Below are 13,904 nucleotides of genomic sequence, written 5' to 3' on the forward strand. Positions count from 1 at the left end.
TGGTCATAGAGTAGATGGACCATGACCCAAAATCTATCATAATGTTACAATGTAACACATCTTAACCATTGCTATAGTCTTCCTAACCATATGCACCATCGGCACCTTACCACTCTTTCCCCTCTTCTATTCTGCTCTACATTTGCATCCTCTCTCTCAGGCCTCAGCATTCCGCCTCTTCTAATCTTCTCTACATTTGCATCCTCTCTCAGAATTTTGTCTCCTCTAATCTTTTCTACATTTGCATCCTCTCTCTCAGAATTCCTTGCTTCCCTCTGTCTGTGAGTATTTTTTGCTTCTCTATCCTCTCTTACTTGTGAAAATCCTTATCATTGCATATTTTCTAAGTCTTCTAAATCTTTCTCACACTTCAAATTCCTCCCTTCTTCTGATCCACACACACCCGATAGGAAAAAAAAAAAAAACATGGCTTATCCTCTGGTCTCGACCATAGCAGAGAAATTGAACAACCTCCTTCAAGCTGAGGTGGCTTTGTTGGTTGGTGTCACCGATGAGATCAAAAAGCTTTCCCGTACGTTCGCCTTAATCCAAGCTGTGCTTAAAGATGCTGAAACTCGGTGATCGAATGACGAAGCTGTGAAGATCTGGTTGCAGAATGTCAAAGATGTGGCCTATGATGTAGATGACATACTAGATGAATGGATGATAGAAGCTCTCAAATCACAAGCACCTGATGAAGGTGATGAGTCCTGTTTCAGCAAGATGAAAGTAAGAAACTTCCTCTCGCCTATTACTTGCTTCAAACATGTCCTGTTACGCCACAAAATTGGGAGTAGGATAAAGGAAGTGGGGGGCAGATTACATGATATCACTGAAGAGAAGAATCAATTGGGTCTTAAAGCAGATAGTGGGGAGGGTGAGAGAGTGGTTAGTGAATTGATCAGGCGGGGTGAGAACAGAGAGCGAGAGACAAGCTCCTTAGTCGACCCACCTTCAGTGATAGGCAGAGAAGGTGAAAAAAATGAAGTCATAGGCTTGCTGCTGCAGGAGGTAACTGAGGTGCCCTTTGTCATTTCTATCGTTGGAATGGGGGGTTTGGGCAAGACCACTCTTGCTCAGCTCATCTACAACGATGAGAAAGTGGAGGGGCATTTTGACATGAAAATGTGGGTTTGTGTTTCTGAAGATTTTAATGTGAAACAGATTACGAAATCAATCATAAAATCTGTAACTAAGACTGGTCGTGAGACTGGTTGCGAGTCATTAGATGCAGACCAGTACTCTAATTATGATCATCTAGACCTGGACCCTTTGCAACATCTCCTCCGTCGTAAGTTGCAAGCAAAGAAATTCTTGCTGGTGCTTGATGACGTTTGGAGCAAAGACAGCGAGAAATGGGAGAAGCTGAGACTTCCCTTCCAAGCTAGTGCACCCGGGAGTCGAATCATTGTAACCACTCGTATTGAAGATGTTGCAGGCATCATGGGAAGCATTGATCACATGCACAAACTGGCAGTCTTATCCGATGAGGATTGCTGGTTATTGTTCAGAAGTAAAGCGCTGGAGCATCGGAGTGCAGAAGAGTGTTCTGAGCTGGAAGAGATTGGAAGGCAAATCGTAAAGAAATGTGGTGGGGTGCCTCTCGCTGCAAAGACAATAGGGAGTGTCATGCAGTCGAGAAGGACTAGAAGCCAGTGGGAGCTTGTCTTGCAAAGCGAGATGTGGAACTCAGGTGATGTCTTTGAAGGCATTTTACCAGCTTTGTTACTAAGCTACTATGATTTGACTCCTGCTCTGAAGCAGTGCTTTGCATATTTCTCCATCTTCCCTAAAGATTGGGAGATAGAGAAGGATATGATAGTCAAGTTATGGGTGGCACAAGGTTTCATCTGCTCCATTAATGGAAGTGGAGACATGGAGGAAATTGGCAAACTGTATTTCGATGATTTGCTAAGGCGCTCACTGCTCCAAGATGCAGAAATCAATAGTGACGACAGTATATTCAGGTGCAGGATGCATGATTTAGTTCATGATCTAGCGCAATATGTTGCAGGAAGTGATTGTTCAGTGGTGGAGATTAGCAAGGAAGCCTCGTTAGGCCTAAATAATGTCCGGCATTCTTTTTTAGTTGACTATGACAGAGATGGTGATGAAGCTTATAAATTGGCTTCCATTTCGGCCACCTTGCATAAGGCCCACAAGTTGCGGACGTTGCTACTACAATACTCAAGAATCTCCAAGGTGCCAGACAAGTTATTTCATCATTTGAGACGCTTAAGAGCATTGGACTTGAGTGGCACTGACATCAAGAAATTGCCTCAGACGGTGGGACAGTTGAAACACTTGAGATATCTTGATTTATCTATGACAGGCATAGAGGAGTTGCCTAAGGAATTGAGTAATTGCATCAATTTACAGACCTTGAGACTCAATTACTGTCAGAAGTTAAGAAAACTGCCTAGTGGGATGAGGAAAATGATTAGCCTGAGGCATCTAGAATTTGAAGACTCCAATGGTTTGAGCTACTTACCAGAGGCTATAGGGAGACTAACAGAGCTTCGGACGCTAACAAAGTTCATTGTGGGGGGTGACAACCAAGGATGTAAATGTGGTGAACTGAAACACCTCAATCATCTTCAAGGAAGTCTTCGAATTACCGGCTTGCAAAATGTCAAGAGCAGGGACGAAGCTAGCGATGCAGAACTGCATGAGAAGCAGCACCTTCATGCTCTATCCTTGGAGTACGATGACGAAGATGGTGAACCGTTGGATGATGAGGTGAAGAGGATGGAGGATGTGCTCGAAAGCCTCCAGCCTCACACAAACTTGAAAGAGTTGAACATACGGTATTACAAAGGTTCCAAGCTTCCCAAGTGGATAGGGAATCCAATGTTCTCCAATCTAGTTGAGGTGAAACTCTCGCATTGTCTCAAGTGTATACAACTTCCAGGTCTTGGGAAACTACCGTCCCTTAAATTCCTTATTATTAAGGGAATGGTAGAGGTGAAAAAAGTGGGTGGTGAGTTTAGTGGGGATGATCAAAATGATGGAAGTGGTGGTGGTGGTGTCTCATTCCCCAAGCTGGAGACCCACTTTTTCAATAAAATGCCAAATTGGGAGGAGTGGGAATTGAGAGGTGGAGATGGAGAGGTTATGCCATCACTCCTTGAATTAAGGATATATGACTGCCCAAAGCTGAAGGCGTTGCACTGCAACCTTCTACCTCTCCTCCAGAGGTTGATTTTAAAAAGTATTAAGATGTTATCAGGAGGGCCCTTACCTGTGCTCCCCAACCTTAACGATTTGAGGATTGATGGAATTCGTGAGCTGACGTCACTACCTGGTGATTGGTTGGGACAACTAAGAGCCCTCCAAACTCTGGAAATCTTGGATTGTCCACAGTTGGAGTCTCTACCAGAGGAGTTAGGACAACTCAAAGCCCTCCAAACTCTGAAGATCTGTAATTGTCGACAGTTGAAGTCTCTACCAGAGTCGTCGGGACAACTCAAAGCCCTCCAAACTCTGGAGATCTGGAATTGTCGACAGTTGGAGTCTCTACCAGAGGAGTTGGGACAACTCAAAGCCCTCCAAATTCTGCAGATCTGTAATTGTCCAGAGTTGAGGTCTCTACCGGAGTAGTTGCAACACCTCACAATGCTTCAACGATTGAAGATCATCGACTGTCCACTCTTAAAAGTGCGCTGCCAAGATGGAGGAGAAGATCATCACAAGATTGCCCACATCCTGAATATCACCATTTATCCATCTCAATGATCCACTCCAATATGAGGAGAGTTGGAGAGGAAATCAACAACAGCTTTTCATTTGGTTTTGTTTCAAGGAATTGTGTACATTTTATTTTTCAATGGATTTACTTTTAATTCATGTCAATCTATAATCTATCTAGGAAGACTAGTTTGCTGGGTTGCTGCCTTGTTTTTCTAATAAACACATGTTGTTTGTTTTGGAGGTCAGGTTCTTTGCCCCCCTCCATCTCTTGTAATTTTTCCTTTTTTAATAAAGCATGTATTGGTACTGTCCAACTTCACACACACACACAACAAAAATAAAGACATAAATAAGGATCATGTGACCAACACTATATAGTTGCCTTTTCTCAAAGGTCAGTTATATAAGAGCATGAGATGGGCCACATATATATTGGATCCTCATTTTCTTTTAACCGTTCATTTATTCTGAAAAAATCTTTCCAAACTTGAATGCACTGAGCATTCACCGTCATGTTAAACACTTAAATGAGTCCTGGCCCATTTGATGATCTGGCCTGAAATTCATGATTGAGCCTGGACCATTAAGTACAAATGAGCCTGGCTCAGCAGCAGGCTCTCGGGCCTTTATTGAAGCATTAACAATCCTAATGAGGTAGACCGGTGTTGATGAAGAGTACTCAACAAAAATCTTTTGGATTCAAAGATCATAGCTATTCATTTTCTTGCCTTTCCATGGTTGATTGTCTTTCCTCTTTTTCGTCTTCTTCTTCTTTTTTTTTTTTTTTTTTTTCATTTCCAAACATCCTTTGTTCAATATGCATAGATGCATATGTACAGTGTGCATATAAATGGATCAACCTAATATTTATTTATGCACTTTACAAAGATCTATGTGACCTTACTAACAGGTTGGATTGAAAATAAACATCATGGTGGGCCCTAAGAAGTTTTCGACGGTGAGAGTTCAGTCCCACTGTTTCATGCGGTGTGGTCCACTTGAGCCCTGCCTCTTTTTTGGACTCATGCCCTAAAATGATTTCTCAAAATAGATAGAAGGCATGGATAAAACATATAGATTACAGTGGGCCCCACAGAGGGCCTGACATGACAGTCCCTCTCTAGGTAGGTCCTGGTGGGGGTAGTACCCAATCCGCACCGGGATTTTCATCAATACATTCAGAGTACTGAACCATGGCCCCACTTGGGGTAGTTGGGTCACATTCTCCTATTTTATTTACTCATCTAATGAAGTTTTTTTTTTTTTTTTTTTTTTTTTTTTTTTTTTTTTTTTTTTTTTTTTTTTTTTTTTTTTTTTTTTTTAATACAGGAAATTAAGCAAAATGCAAGGTCAGTTCAACCAATGATAGGCAGACATGTTTTCTACTATACACCATAAGTATGGTGCATTAGCTTAGGCTTTTGATTAATATAAGTGCTGAAAATGTTCATGGGCCTTGATATGGGCCTGGGCCTGGGCTTGCTTTTCTGTATTGCTGTTAAACCACCTAATATTTGTATTCATGTTGTCTTTATTCCCTTTTGTGGATATGTATGTTACTTGGATAAAGTCATGTTTAAATGACTCAGTCGACTCAGCCCAACTCGTCTGGTCTGAGTCAAGTTGTGACTCATCTGAGTAACTCGTTGGATTGACTCGACTCGTTCATGTCTTAAAACCATTTCATAGTAGCAAAAGAAATGTTAAGAGTTAAGAGTTCAAATTGGCTGGGCTAGACAGGCCCAGCTCCGTCCGAGTCCAGTCTATTTTGGGCTGGGTTTGGATGTGTAACAACCCATAGATTGGATGTGGGCCCGACACCTAAATGGGCCACGACGGGTTGCATCTCGATGGGAGCCCAACCAGCCTAAGTGGTTTTCTCAGCGAGAACCGATGATCTAAAGTGCTACTTGTGTGGGACATCCATGCCATCAAAACATTCAGGCTCCACCCTGATGATCGACTGGAACAAAAATCAGTTTGATTTGTTCATCAGATAGGCCACATCACTGTAATCATTGGATAACTGTCTGTCTGATTCAACATATAGGCGTGGCCCACCTAGTGAATGGATCAACCTGATGTTCGAGAACTGTAATATTCATGGTGGGGCCCACCGTTGCAGATGTCATGTATGAGTGTGATGTTATCAGGAAAGATTGCATGGCACAGGCCGAGCAAAATCAAAATTATGAATAGGCCCGGCCCATAGATCCAACTAGATGAGTCGGTCCTTTTTTTTCCGGCTCGTGCTATGGCATGAGTCCAAAAATGAGGAAGATCCAAAACTCAAGTGGGCCATACGACAGGAAATGTCTACCTTTGAAACCTTCCTGGCGTCATCCAAACTGTTCATAAGGTCATATTCTCACTGGTATGAACTGAAATCGTAAAATGTTAGCCTAATCCAAAACGTTTCTAGTCTCACATATGTTTAAACGGTGGGTGTTCAATCCCCACCGTTTCCTGTCGAGTTTTCAATCTGCCTCAGTTTTGGGCACATGATCTAACAATCAGGTGGAGCGCCCAACGAAGGAATATACATTCCGTGTCTTTCCTATGTTAAGTTGATGTGTCTTTCCAATGCAAACCTGCGCTCTTATTGAGTTGAATTACAATAACTTCTTCAATAAAGAAGAAATAATCAGATTGCAATCACCTTTGTTTAGCATCATTCATGCTAAGGTAGGAGTAGCCGAAATTGTAGCACATTTTCTTTCCGTCACATCCCACCTGCTGTTAGACCGAACCAACCACCTACAAGCACTGTCGTGGACCATGGTCAATGGTATTTTGCAGTTAAAACCATCAACGTAATTCAAAATGGAGGGGAATGATATTTGACTAGATTGCATTATTTGTATTGCAATTCAAGGCACGTCCAAACACACCCTAATATTACAAGTACACGTTTTAGATTAGTAACAAAAAAAAAAAAAAAAAGTGGTGAGAAACACGTAGGGTCTCTAGTTCCACTATAACAAATCCAAAGCACACGGAAACCACATCTAACTTCATACAACGAAGCCAGGAAAAGGGGGGAGAGATTTCTAAGCAATGAGGAAGGGCAAAACGGTCAACATGAAAGCTTCATACGAGAAAATTGCTGAGCCTGAGTACGCGGTGTCCCTTTCCTTGAACTTCTCTGTCAGCCCCTGCACTCAAATAACCACAGCTTTTAGATCCATGTACGGGGGATACCTTAATATCCCCACCTCCATGTGGAGGTTAGCAACATCCCTAAGGTTCTTAAATGACACATGAGACAGCCAATTGTCGATTTGGGCCATCCATTCATTTGCATAGGGACAACCATGGTGCAAAAATCATGCCAATCAGATGATCCTGAACATTCATATAGAGCATGGAAAATGGACAGTCAAGATTGAGCAAAGAATAGGTCCAATCATCTTCTTGAAACATCTATTTAGTAGTTCTCACTTTGTATTGCCTATGATTCCAAAATAGCAGCACTTTGGTTTGACAATTCCAAACATGCAATCTAGGGATCATAAAAAACATAAGGTTGTAACATATTGGCTTCATTCAAAGATAAGAACCAGACTCACCTTAACAGTTAGGCAGCACCTGAATAAGAGCCAAATAAAAGGAATCAATGAAATTTTTTTTTTTTTTTTTTTAAAAACAGACACATATGAAGCTGCTGCTTAATATTGATACTGTTTTTTTTAATTATTATTTTAAATACTATACACAGTTTCTAGGTATGGTAGTAGAATGCGATCCAAAAGTACTATTTTATCATGAAAATAGAAAATTTGATGAATGAATCTAAAAAACTGGGTGTAAGTAATTCTTTTCGAATGCCCAACGGAATGCTCAAGCAGTGAAATTAAGTGCAGAGGGAGAAGGTTCATACTCAATGAAATTATCATATTGGATTGCCTTATTTTTGCTCCCACTCTTAGCGAATTTGGTGACGAGTAAATCCAAGATGACTGGAGAAACTGAAAATCCAAGGTTCAGAAGAGCTTCTAGTAGCTCTGAGGCATCGATCTTCCCGCTCCTATCACTATCAAACCTCTCGAAGATCCCCTGAAATCATGTTCCACAAATGCACATTTAAGATATATAAATAAATCAACAGCACCGTTAGCCTGAGCATAAACAAACAGGTTCATGATTCATGAGTCTTTACCTGCAAGTTCTGAAGGCTGTAAAACACAGAGGTCAACTCCTTCGGTCCTGTTGTGGATTGTGAAGAGAAGAAGGTTACAAGATTTCAAAAGAGAACTTGTTTTTCGCAAAGAAATCAGATCTGCATAACTGTTAGTGCTTTATAATAAACCACAGCAGATGCAAGGCCCCTTTAGCATGGTTTTTGACTAGGCGACTTGTCCCGACATGTTCGGGGTGGAGCAGACTTTCCCAAATCAGGGGCAAATCGGCCTGACTTGCCCAAGTTGGGGCTGAATTGGGGTGGTGACTCATGGTACCGACACATACCAGTCCCAACTGATGGGGTTTTCCTCCTCAGTTCAGAGGAGAGTTAGCGCAGTTTCCTTATGTGACTTTAATTCCTCCGCTTATGGGCAGTTTCCTTATGTGACTCTAATTCCTCTGGTTCTCTATTTAAGGGGTTCCAAAATGGGATAAAAGTAATTTCATTTTAGGGTATTTTAAGGTTTTCTAAAGGTTTTCTAGGAGGGCTCAGGGCTATCAAAGGTGAGAGAGAGAGAGAGAGAGAAAGAGAGAGAGGAAGCTTGTGGAAGGAAGGCTATGCTCATAGAGGTGATCTACCATATCTCAGCGCTTTCACGTCCTCGTAATCGGTGAGATCTCTCCGTTTTCTTTGTTTCTCTTATTGTTTATCCACTCCTGCGTGAGTGAAGAAGGTTGTAACGTTCTACTTCATAGTGGATTGTTGATCTGGACGAGGTTCCATGGTTTTTACTTCTTTGAGGGTTTTCCACGTAAAAATCTCTTGTGTGATGTGGTTTATGCTTTTATTTATTTCATTGCTTTATTATTCCATAATTCTGGTTTGTTTCGGAAGGCTAGATTCTAAAGTTTTGTGTAAGGCCCCCAACAAAGTGGTATCAAAGCTAAGTTTTCATTGAACGGGTAGGATCGGTTTTGAATTATGGAAGGTGGTTCATCAAGGATAATCAGCCTCAATGGTTCTAAGTAGACCATATGGAAGGCTAAGATGGAGGACTTACTTTATTGCAAGGACTTATATTCTCTAATTTTAGGCATATCAGCGAAATCCAAGGATATGTCTGATGATGATTGGAAGAAGATGGACCGGAAGGCGGTAGGGTTTATTAGACAATGGTTGGACGATTCCGTATTCCACCATGTGTCTACGGCGATATCAACTGCTAGCCTATGACTGAAATTACAAGGGCTGTATGAGAGGAAGACAGCCGATAATAAATTTTTTCTGATAAGGCGACTTGTGAATCTCAAGTTCAAGGATGATAGTTCTGTGGCCGAGCACATGAATGAAGTCAACAATATAGTGAATCAACTCTCCTCTATGAATATGAGTCTGGATGATGAATTGCAGGCTTTGCTATTGCTTAGTTCATTGCCTGACAGTTGGGAGACATTGGTGGTGTCTTTAAGTAACTCCGCGCCAAACAGAAAGATTTCTATGGAACAAGTTACTAGTTGTCTCTTCAATGAGGAGACAAGGAGGAAGTCTCAAGGATCTACTCAATAAGAGGCCCTTGTGACACAGGAACGGGGGAGAGAAAAGAATAGAAAGGGCGGGAAGACCCGAGATAAATCAAGAGGCAAGTCGAGTAACAGAAAGGATGTTGAATGCTCGAATTGTGGCAAGAAGGGCTACTATAAGCATGAATGTTGTAAGGCTAAGAATGATAAGAAAGAAAAAGGAAAGGAAGATAAATCAGATTCCACTGCGGTCACTTCAGATGGTGACATTGTAGTTATTCTTTCAGTAGATCACGATATATGTCTCATGGCTACGAGTCAGGGCACCGACTGAGTGATTGACTCAGGAGCTTCTTTTCATGCGACGCCACGCAGAGACTTCTTCACAAGCTACAAGTCAAGTGACTATGGGACAGTGAAGATGAGAAATTCTGGCGTATCGAAGATCGTAGGGGTCGGTGATATTTGTGTAAAGACTGATGTGGGCTGCACATTAGTTCTCAGTGATGTGAGGCATATCTCAGACCTTCGCCTCAACTTAATGTCGACGGGAAGGTTGGATGATGATGGCTATGAAAGCCGGTTTGCTGGTGGGTGATGGAAACTCATCAAGGGTTCGTTAATTGCGGCTAGAGGAAAGAAGTGTTGCACCCTTTACAAGGCAAGTGTCAGTTTGTATAAGGGTGGGTTGAACGCAGCAGAAGATTCAGCTACTGACATGTGGCACAGGTGTCTAGGCCACATGAGTGAAAAATGGCTTCAGGTACTAGCAAAGAAGCGGCTCCTTCTAAACGTGACAGATGCACTTCTCAAAACCTACATTAATTATTTATCAGGGAAACAGCATAGAGTTTCATTTATTAAAACTTCTTCTCACGTTAATAAAGTACATGCATTAGATTTGGTTATTTTAATGTTTGTGGTCCTATGAGGACAAAAACCTTGGGTGGCGCATGTATTTTGTCACTTTTATAGATAATGCATCTATGGGGGTTTGGGTTTATGCTTTGAAATCCAAGGACGGGGTCTTTGGTGTGTTTAAATTGTTTCATGCTATGGTCGAGAGAGAGACATGTAGATCATTGAAGTGCATCTGCACTGACAATGGTGGTGAATACATTGGCGACTTTCATGAGTATTATAAGTCCCTGGGTATACAGCATGAACAAACGATTCCCAAGACCTCCCAGCATAATGGTGTGGCTGAGCGAATAAATCTCACCATTGTAGAGAGAATTAGATGCATGTTATCTCATGCGAAGTTGCTCAAGACGTTCTGAGGAGAGGCAATGCACACAACAGTGTATCTGAGAAACAGGTCTCCATCAACCCCGTTGAATGGAGAAGTACCTGAGAAGGTGTGGACTGGACAAAATTCATCGTACAGTCATCTCAGGGTGTTTGGATGCAGGGCATCCGTTCATGTACCAAAGGACGAGAGGTCCAAGCTCGATATGAAGATCAGACAGTGTGTGTTCTTAGGGTACGGAGATGAAAAGTTCGGTTATAGATTGTGGGATCTGACCGAGAGGAAGCTCGTCAAGAGCAGAGACGTGATTTTCTTTAAAGATCAGTATATAGAAGACATTGGTAAGCAAGAGAAGAACCAGCCTAGTTCAGGTGAGCTAGAGGACATTGATCTAATTATTCCTCCCATTGTGCCTGATGACGGGAGAGTACAACAAGGTGCAGAGGACGAGGGAGTTCCTTCAGAAGATGGACAAGGGGAGCAGCCCCCACTTGATCCACCGATTGACCCACGGGTGAGGAGGTTATCTAGGGATAGACAGCCGTCCAAGAGGTACTCGACGAAGGCAGAAGTGGATGGGATGAAGAAGATACCCTACTCATTAGCAGTAGGAAGTTTGATATATGCTATGGTGTGTACACGCCCAGACATAGCATATGCGGTTGGTGTTGTCATCCTGTATCTTGTCAATCCTGGCAAAGAGCATTGCGCAGCGGTGAAGTGGATACTACGGTATCTAAGATGCTCATTCAGGTTGAGCCTATGCTATGGTGATGAAAAACCTGTGTTAGAGGGCTATACAAATGCAGATATGGCAGGTGACATACACTCTAGGAAGTCTACATCAGGGTTCATGTTCACGTTTGCAGGGGGAGCAATCTGTTGGCAGAGCAAGCTACAGAAGGTCGTAGTATTGTCAACGACAGAGGGCGAGTACATTGTGGTCACAGAGGCATGTAAAGAGATGTTTTGGATGAAGAGGTTCCTACAGGAACTTAGCCTAAAATAAGAGCAGCACGTGGTCTATTGCGATAGTCAAAATGTTATACACTTGAGCAAGAATCTAAGTCAGCACTCCAAGTCGAAGCACATAGAAATTCGATATCGCTGGATTAGGGATACTTTGGAACAGAATATGTTACAGCTTGAGAAGGTCCATACGGACGATAATGGGTTAGACATGATGACCAAGGCATTGCTCAAGGGCAAGTTTGAGGTTTGTAAAAACCTGTTTGGCTTGAAGAATACAAATTCCTCCTGAGTCGGAAAAGGGGAGATTTGATGGGGTTTTCCTCCTCAGTTCAAAGGAGAGGTAGCGCAGTTTCCTTATGTGACTCTAATTCCTTCGATTCTCTATTTAAGGGGTTCCAAAACGGGATTAAAGTAATTCCATTTTAGGGTATTCTAAGGTTTCATAAAGGTTTTCTAAGAGGGCTTAGGGCTATCAAAGGTGTGTGAGAGAGAGAGAGAGAAAGAGAGAGAGGAAGCTTATGGAAGGGAGGCTATACTCGTAGAGATGATCTACTATATCTCAGTGCTTTCACGTCCTCGTAATCGGTGAGATCTCTCCGTTTTCTTTGTTTCTCTTATTGTTTATCCACTCCTGCGTGAGTGAAGAAGGTTGTAACGTTCTACTTCATAGTGGATTGTTGATCTGGACGAAGTCCCGTGGTTTTTACCTCTTTGAGGGTTTTCCACGTAAAAATCTCTTGTGTGTTGTGGTTTATGTTTTGATTTATTTCATTGCTTTATTATTCCATAATTCTGGTTTGTTTTGGGAGGATAGATCCTAAGGTTTTGTGCAAGGCCCCCAACACCAACTCATTCGAGGACAAGTCTGCAATCAGATAGCCCTAAAACTAATGAAAGGACAAGAGGAAATTACATGGTCCTCAGCCCCATGTATGTATTGCTTCCTCAAGCCTTGAGGTCATACGTTCAGAGCCCTGCAAAGGATCAGATGGACCCTCAAATATCTGGATGAACCCATGGTACCACCCAGAACCTGTTAGAAATAATTGTTCAAATTAAAATAGTAAGCTAGTGTCTAGCATACCGAAGTCTCTCTCTCTCACATGGAGAGAGAGAGAGAGAGAGAGAGAGAGAGAGAGAGAGAGTTCCATACAAGAGCTAGGCTCTCAGCCATTGATAGGACCTTGTGGTCAGAGTATGTGGTCGGAATACGTCTCCTGCCTTTGAGATGTAAGGCTCAGCTCGGCCGATCCGAGGATGTTTCATGCACTTTCAGGTTTGCATGTGCACGTGTGGGGAGGGGTGAGCGTGGGGCTATTCAGTATACGTGTACATCAATCTAATGGATGGTAAAAAAGGAAAATGATTAAATAAATTTAAAAAAATCTAAAAAGATGATCCTAACCGTTTGATTGTCAGGCATCAAATGGATGGTTAAAAAGGAAAATAGCCAGCGGTCTAAATTCAACGGATGTCAACACAGGTCCATTTAAAGTGGGGCCCAAATATCTTAACTGTCCATACTGTTCTATAATAATTTCTCTAATGGAAAGGTTAGCATTACTTCATTAGTGCCATTTCTTGTTGTGGCCCACCAATTCTAAGGCTTGTAAAATTTGCTTTTATTGTATGTATTTTTCTTTGATTTTGTGGGGTCCACCTGGATTTGAGTAGACATGGGCCAGGTTCGGGAAGATTTGGGCTCAACCCTAGCCCAATATCTTTAAAAGTATATTAATTAGAATAATTAGGGTATTTAATTAGATTAAAATATTTTTATATTGATTTCAATGGTTAATATCTCTACGGATCTTGTATCTCCTCTGTCAACCCCACCAAGACCTAGCTAAAGGATGACGGCCCATTCAGGGGCTCTTTTGGGTCCACCATGTTGTAAATGTTTTATCCACGCTGTCCATTTATTTTGACACATCATTTTATGACATAAGCTCCAAAAAGGAAGCATATCAAAGGCTCAAGTGGACCACGACCACACCACATCAAGTAGTGGGGATTGAAAGCCTACCGTTGAAAACTTCTAGTCAAGAAAGTTTTGTATCAAGCTAATATTTATGTTTTCCCTTCATCCAGGTACATGTGACCTTATAAACAAGTTAGATGGGTAATAAACATTAAGTTGGGCCCTAGGTAGTTTTCAACGGTAGGCTTTCGATCCCCACTGCTGGTCCTCTTGAGCCTTCAATCTGCCTCTTCTTTTAGATAATGCCCTAAAATGACCTGCCAAAATAAATGGATGGTTCAGATAAAACATATATATTACGGTGGGGCTCACAGAGTCCCTGACAAGACCGTCTGTCTCTAGCAATAGATCAACATACGAACGGTGTAG

General features: G+C 41.9%; 1 protein-coding gene across 1 annotated transcript; it reads left to right on the forward strand.

Moving 5' to 3' along the window:
• The first annotated feature begins 426 nt into the window (after nucleotides 1–426).
• On the forward strand, nucleotides 427–3,600 carry LOC131251890 (disease resistance protein RGA2-like). Its single transcript, XM_058252884.1, has 2 exons — nucleotides 427–532; nucleotides 596–3,600. Exons 1-2 carry the CDS (start codon nucleotides 427–429, stop codon nucleotides 3,598–3,600), a joined length of 3,111 nt encoding a protein of 1,036 aa, XP_058108867.1.
• Nucleotides 3,601–13,904: the final 10,304 nt, after the last annotated feature.

Source organism: Magnolia sinica, chromosome 7, assembly GCF_029962835.1.
Source record: "Magnolia sinica isolate HGM2019 chromosome 7, MsV1, whole genome shotgun sequence".
Lineage (NCBI taxonomy): Eukaryota > Viridiplantae > Streptophyta > Magnoliopsida > Magnoliales > Magnoliaceae > Magnolia > Magnolia sinica.

What these genes read in the sequence shown, in the direction of transcription:
- LOC131251890 (XM_058252884.1), top strand. Translation starts at nt 427, where the DNA reads ATGGCTTATCCTCTGGTCTCGACCATAGCAGAGAAATTGAACAACCTC. An exon ending in TGAGATCAAAAAGCTTTCCC is followed by an intron (nt 533 to 595) that starts GTACGTTCGCCT and finishes CGAATGACGAAG; the next exon opens with CTGTGAAGATCTGGTTGCAG.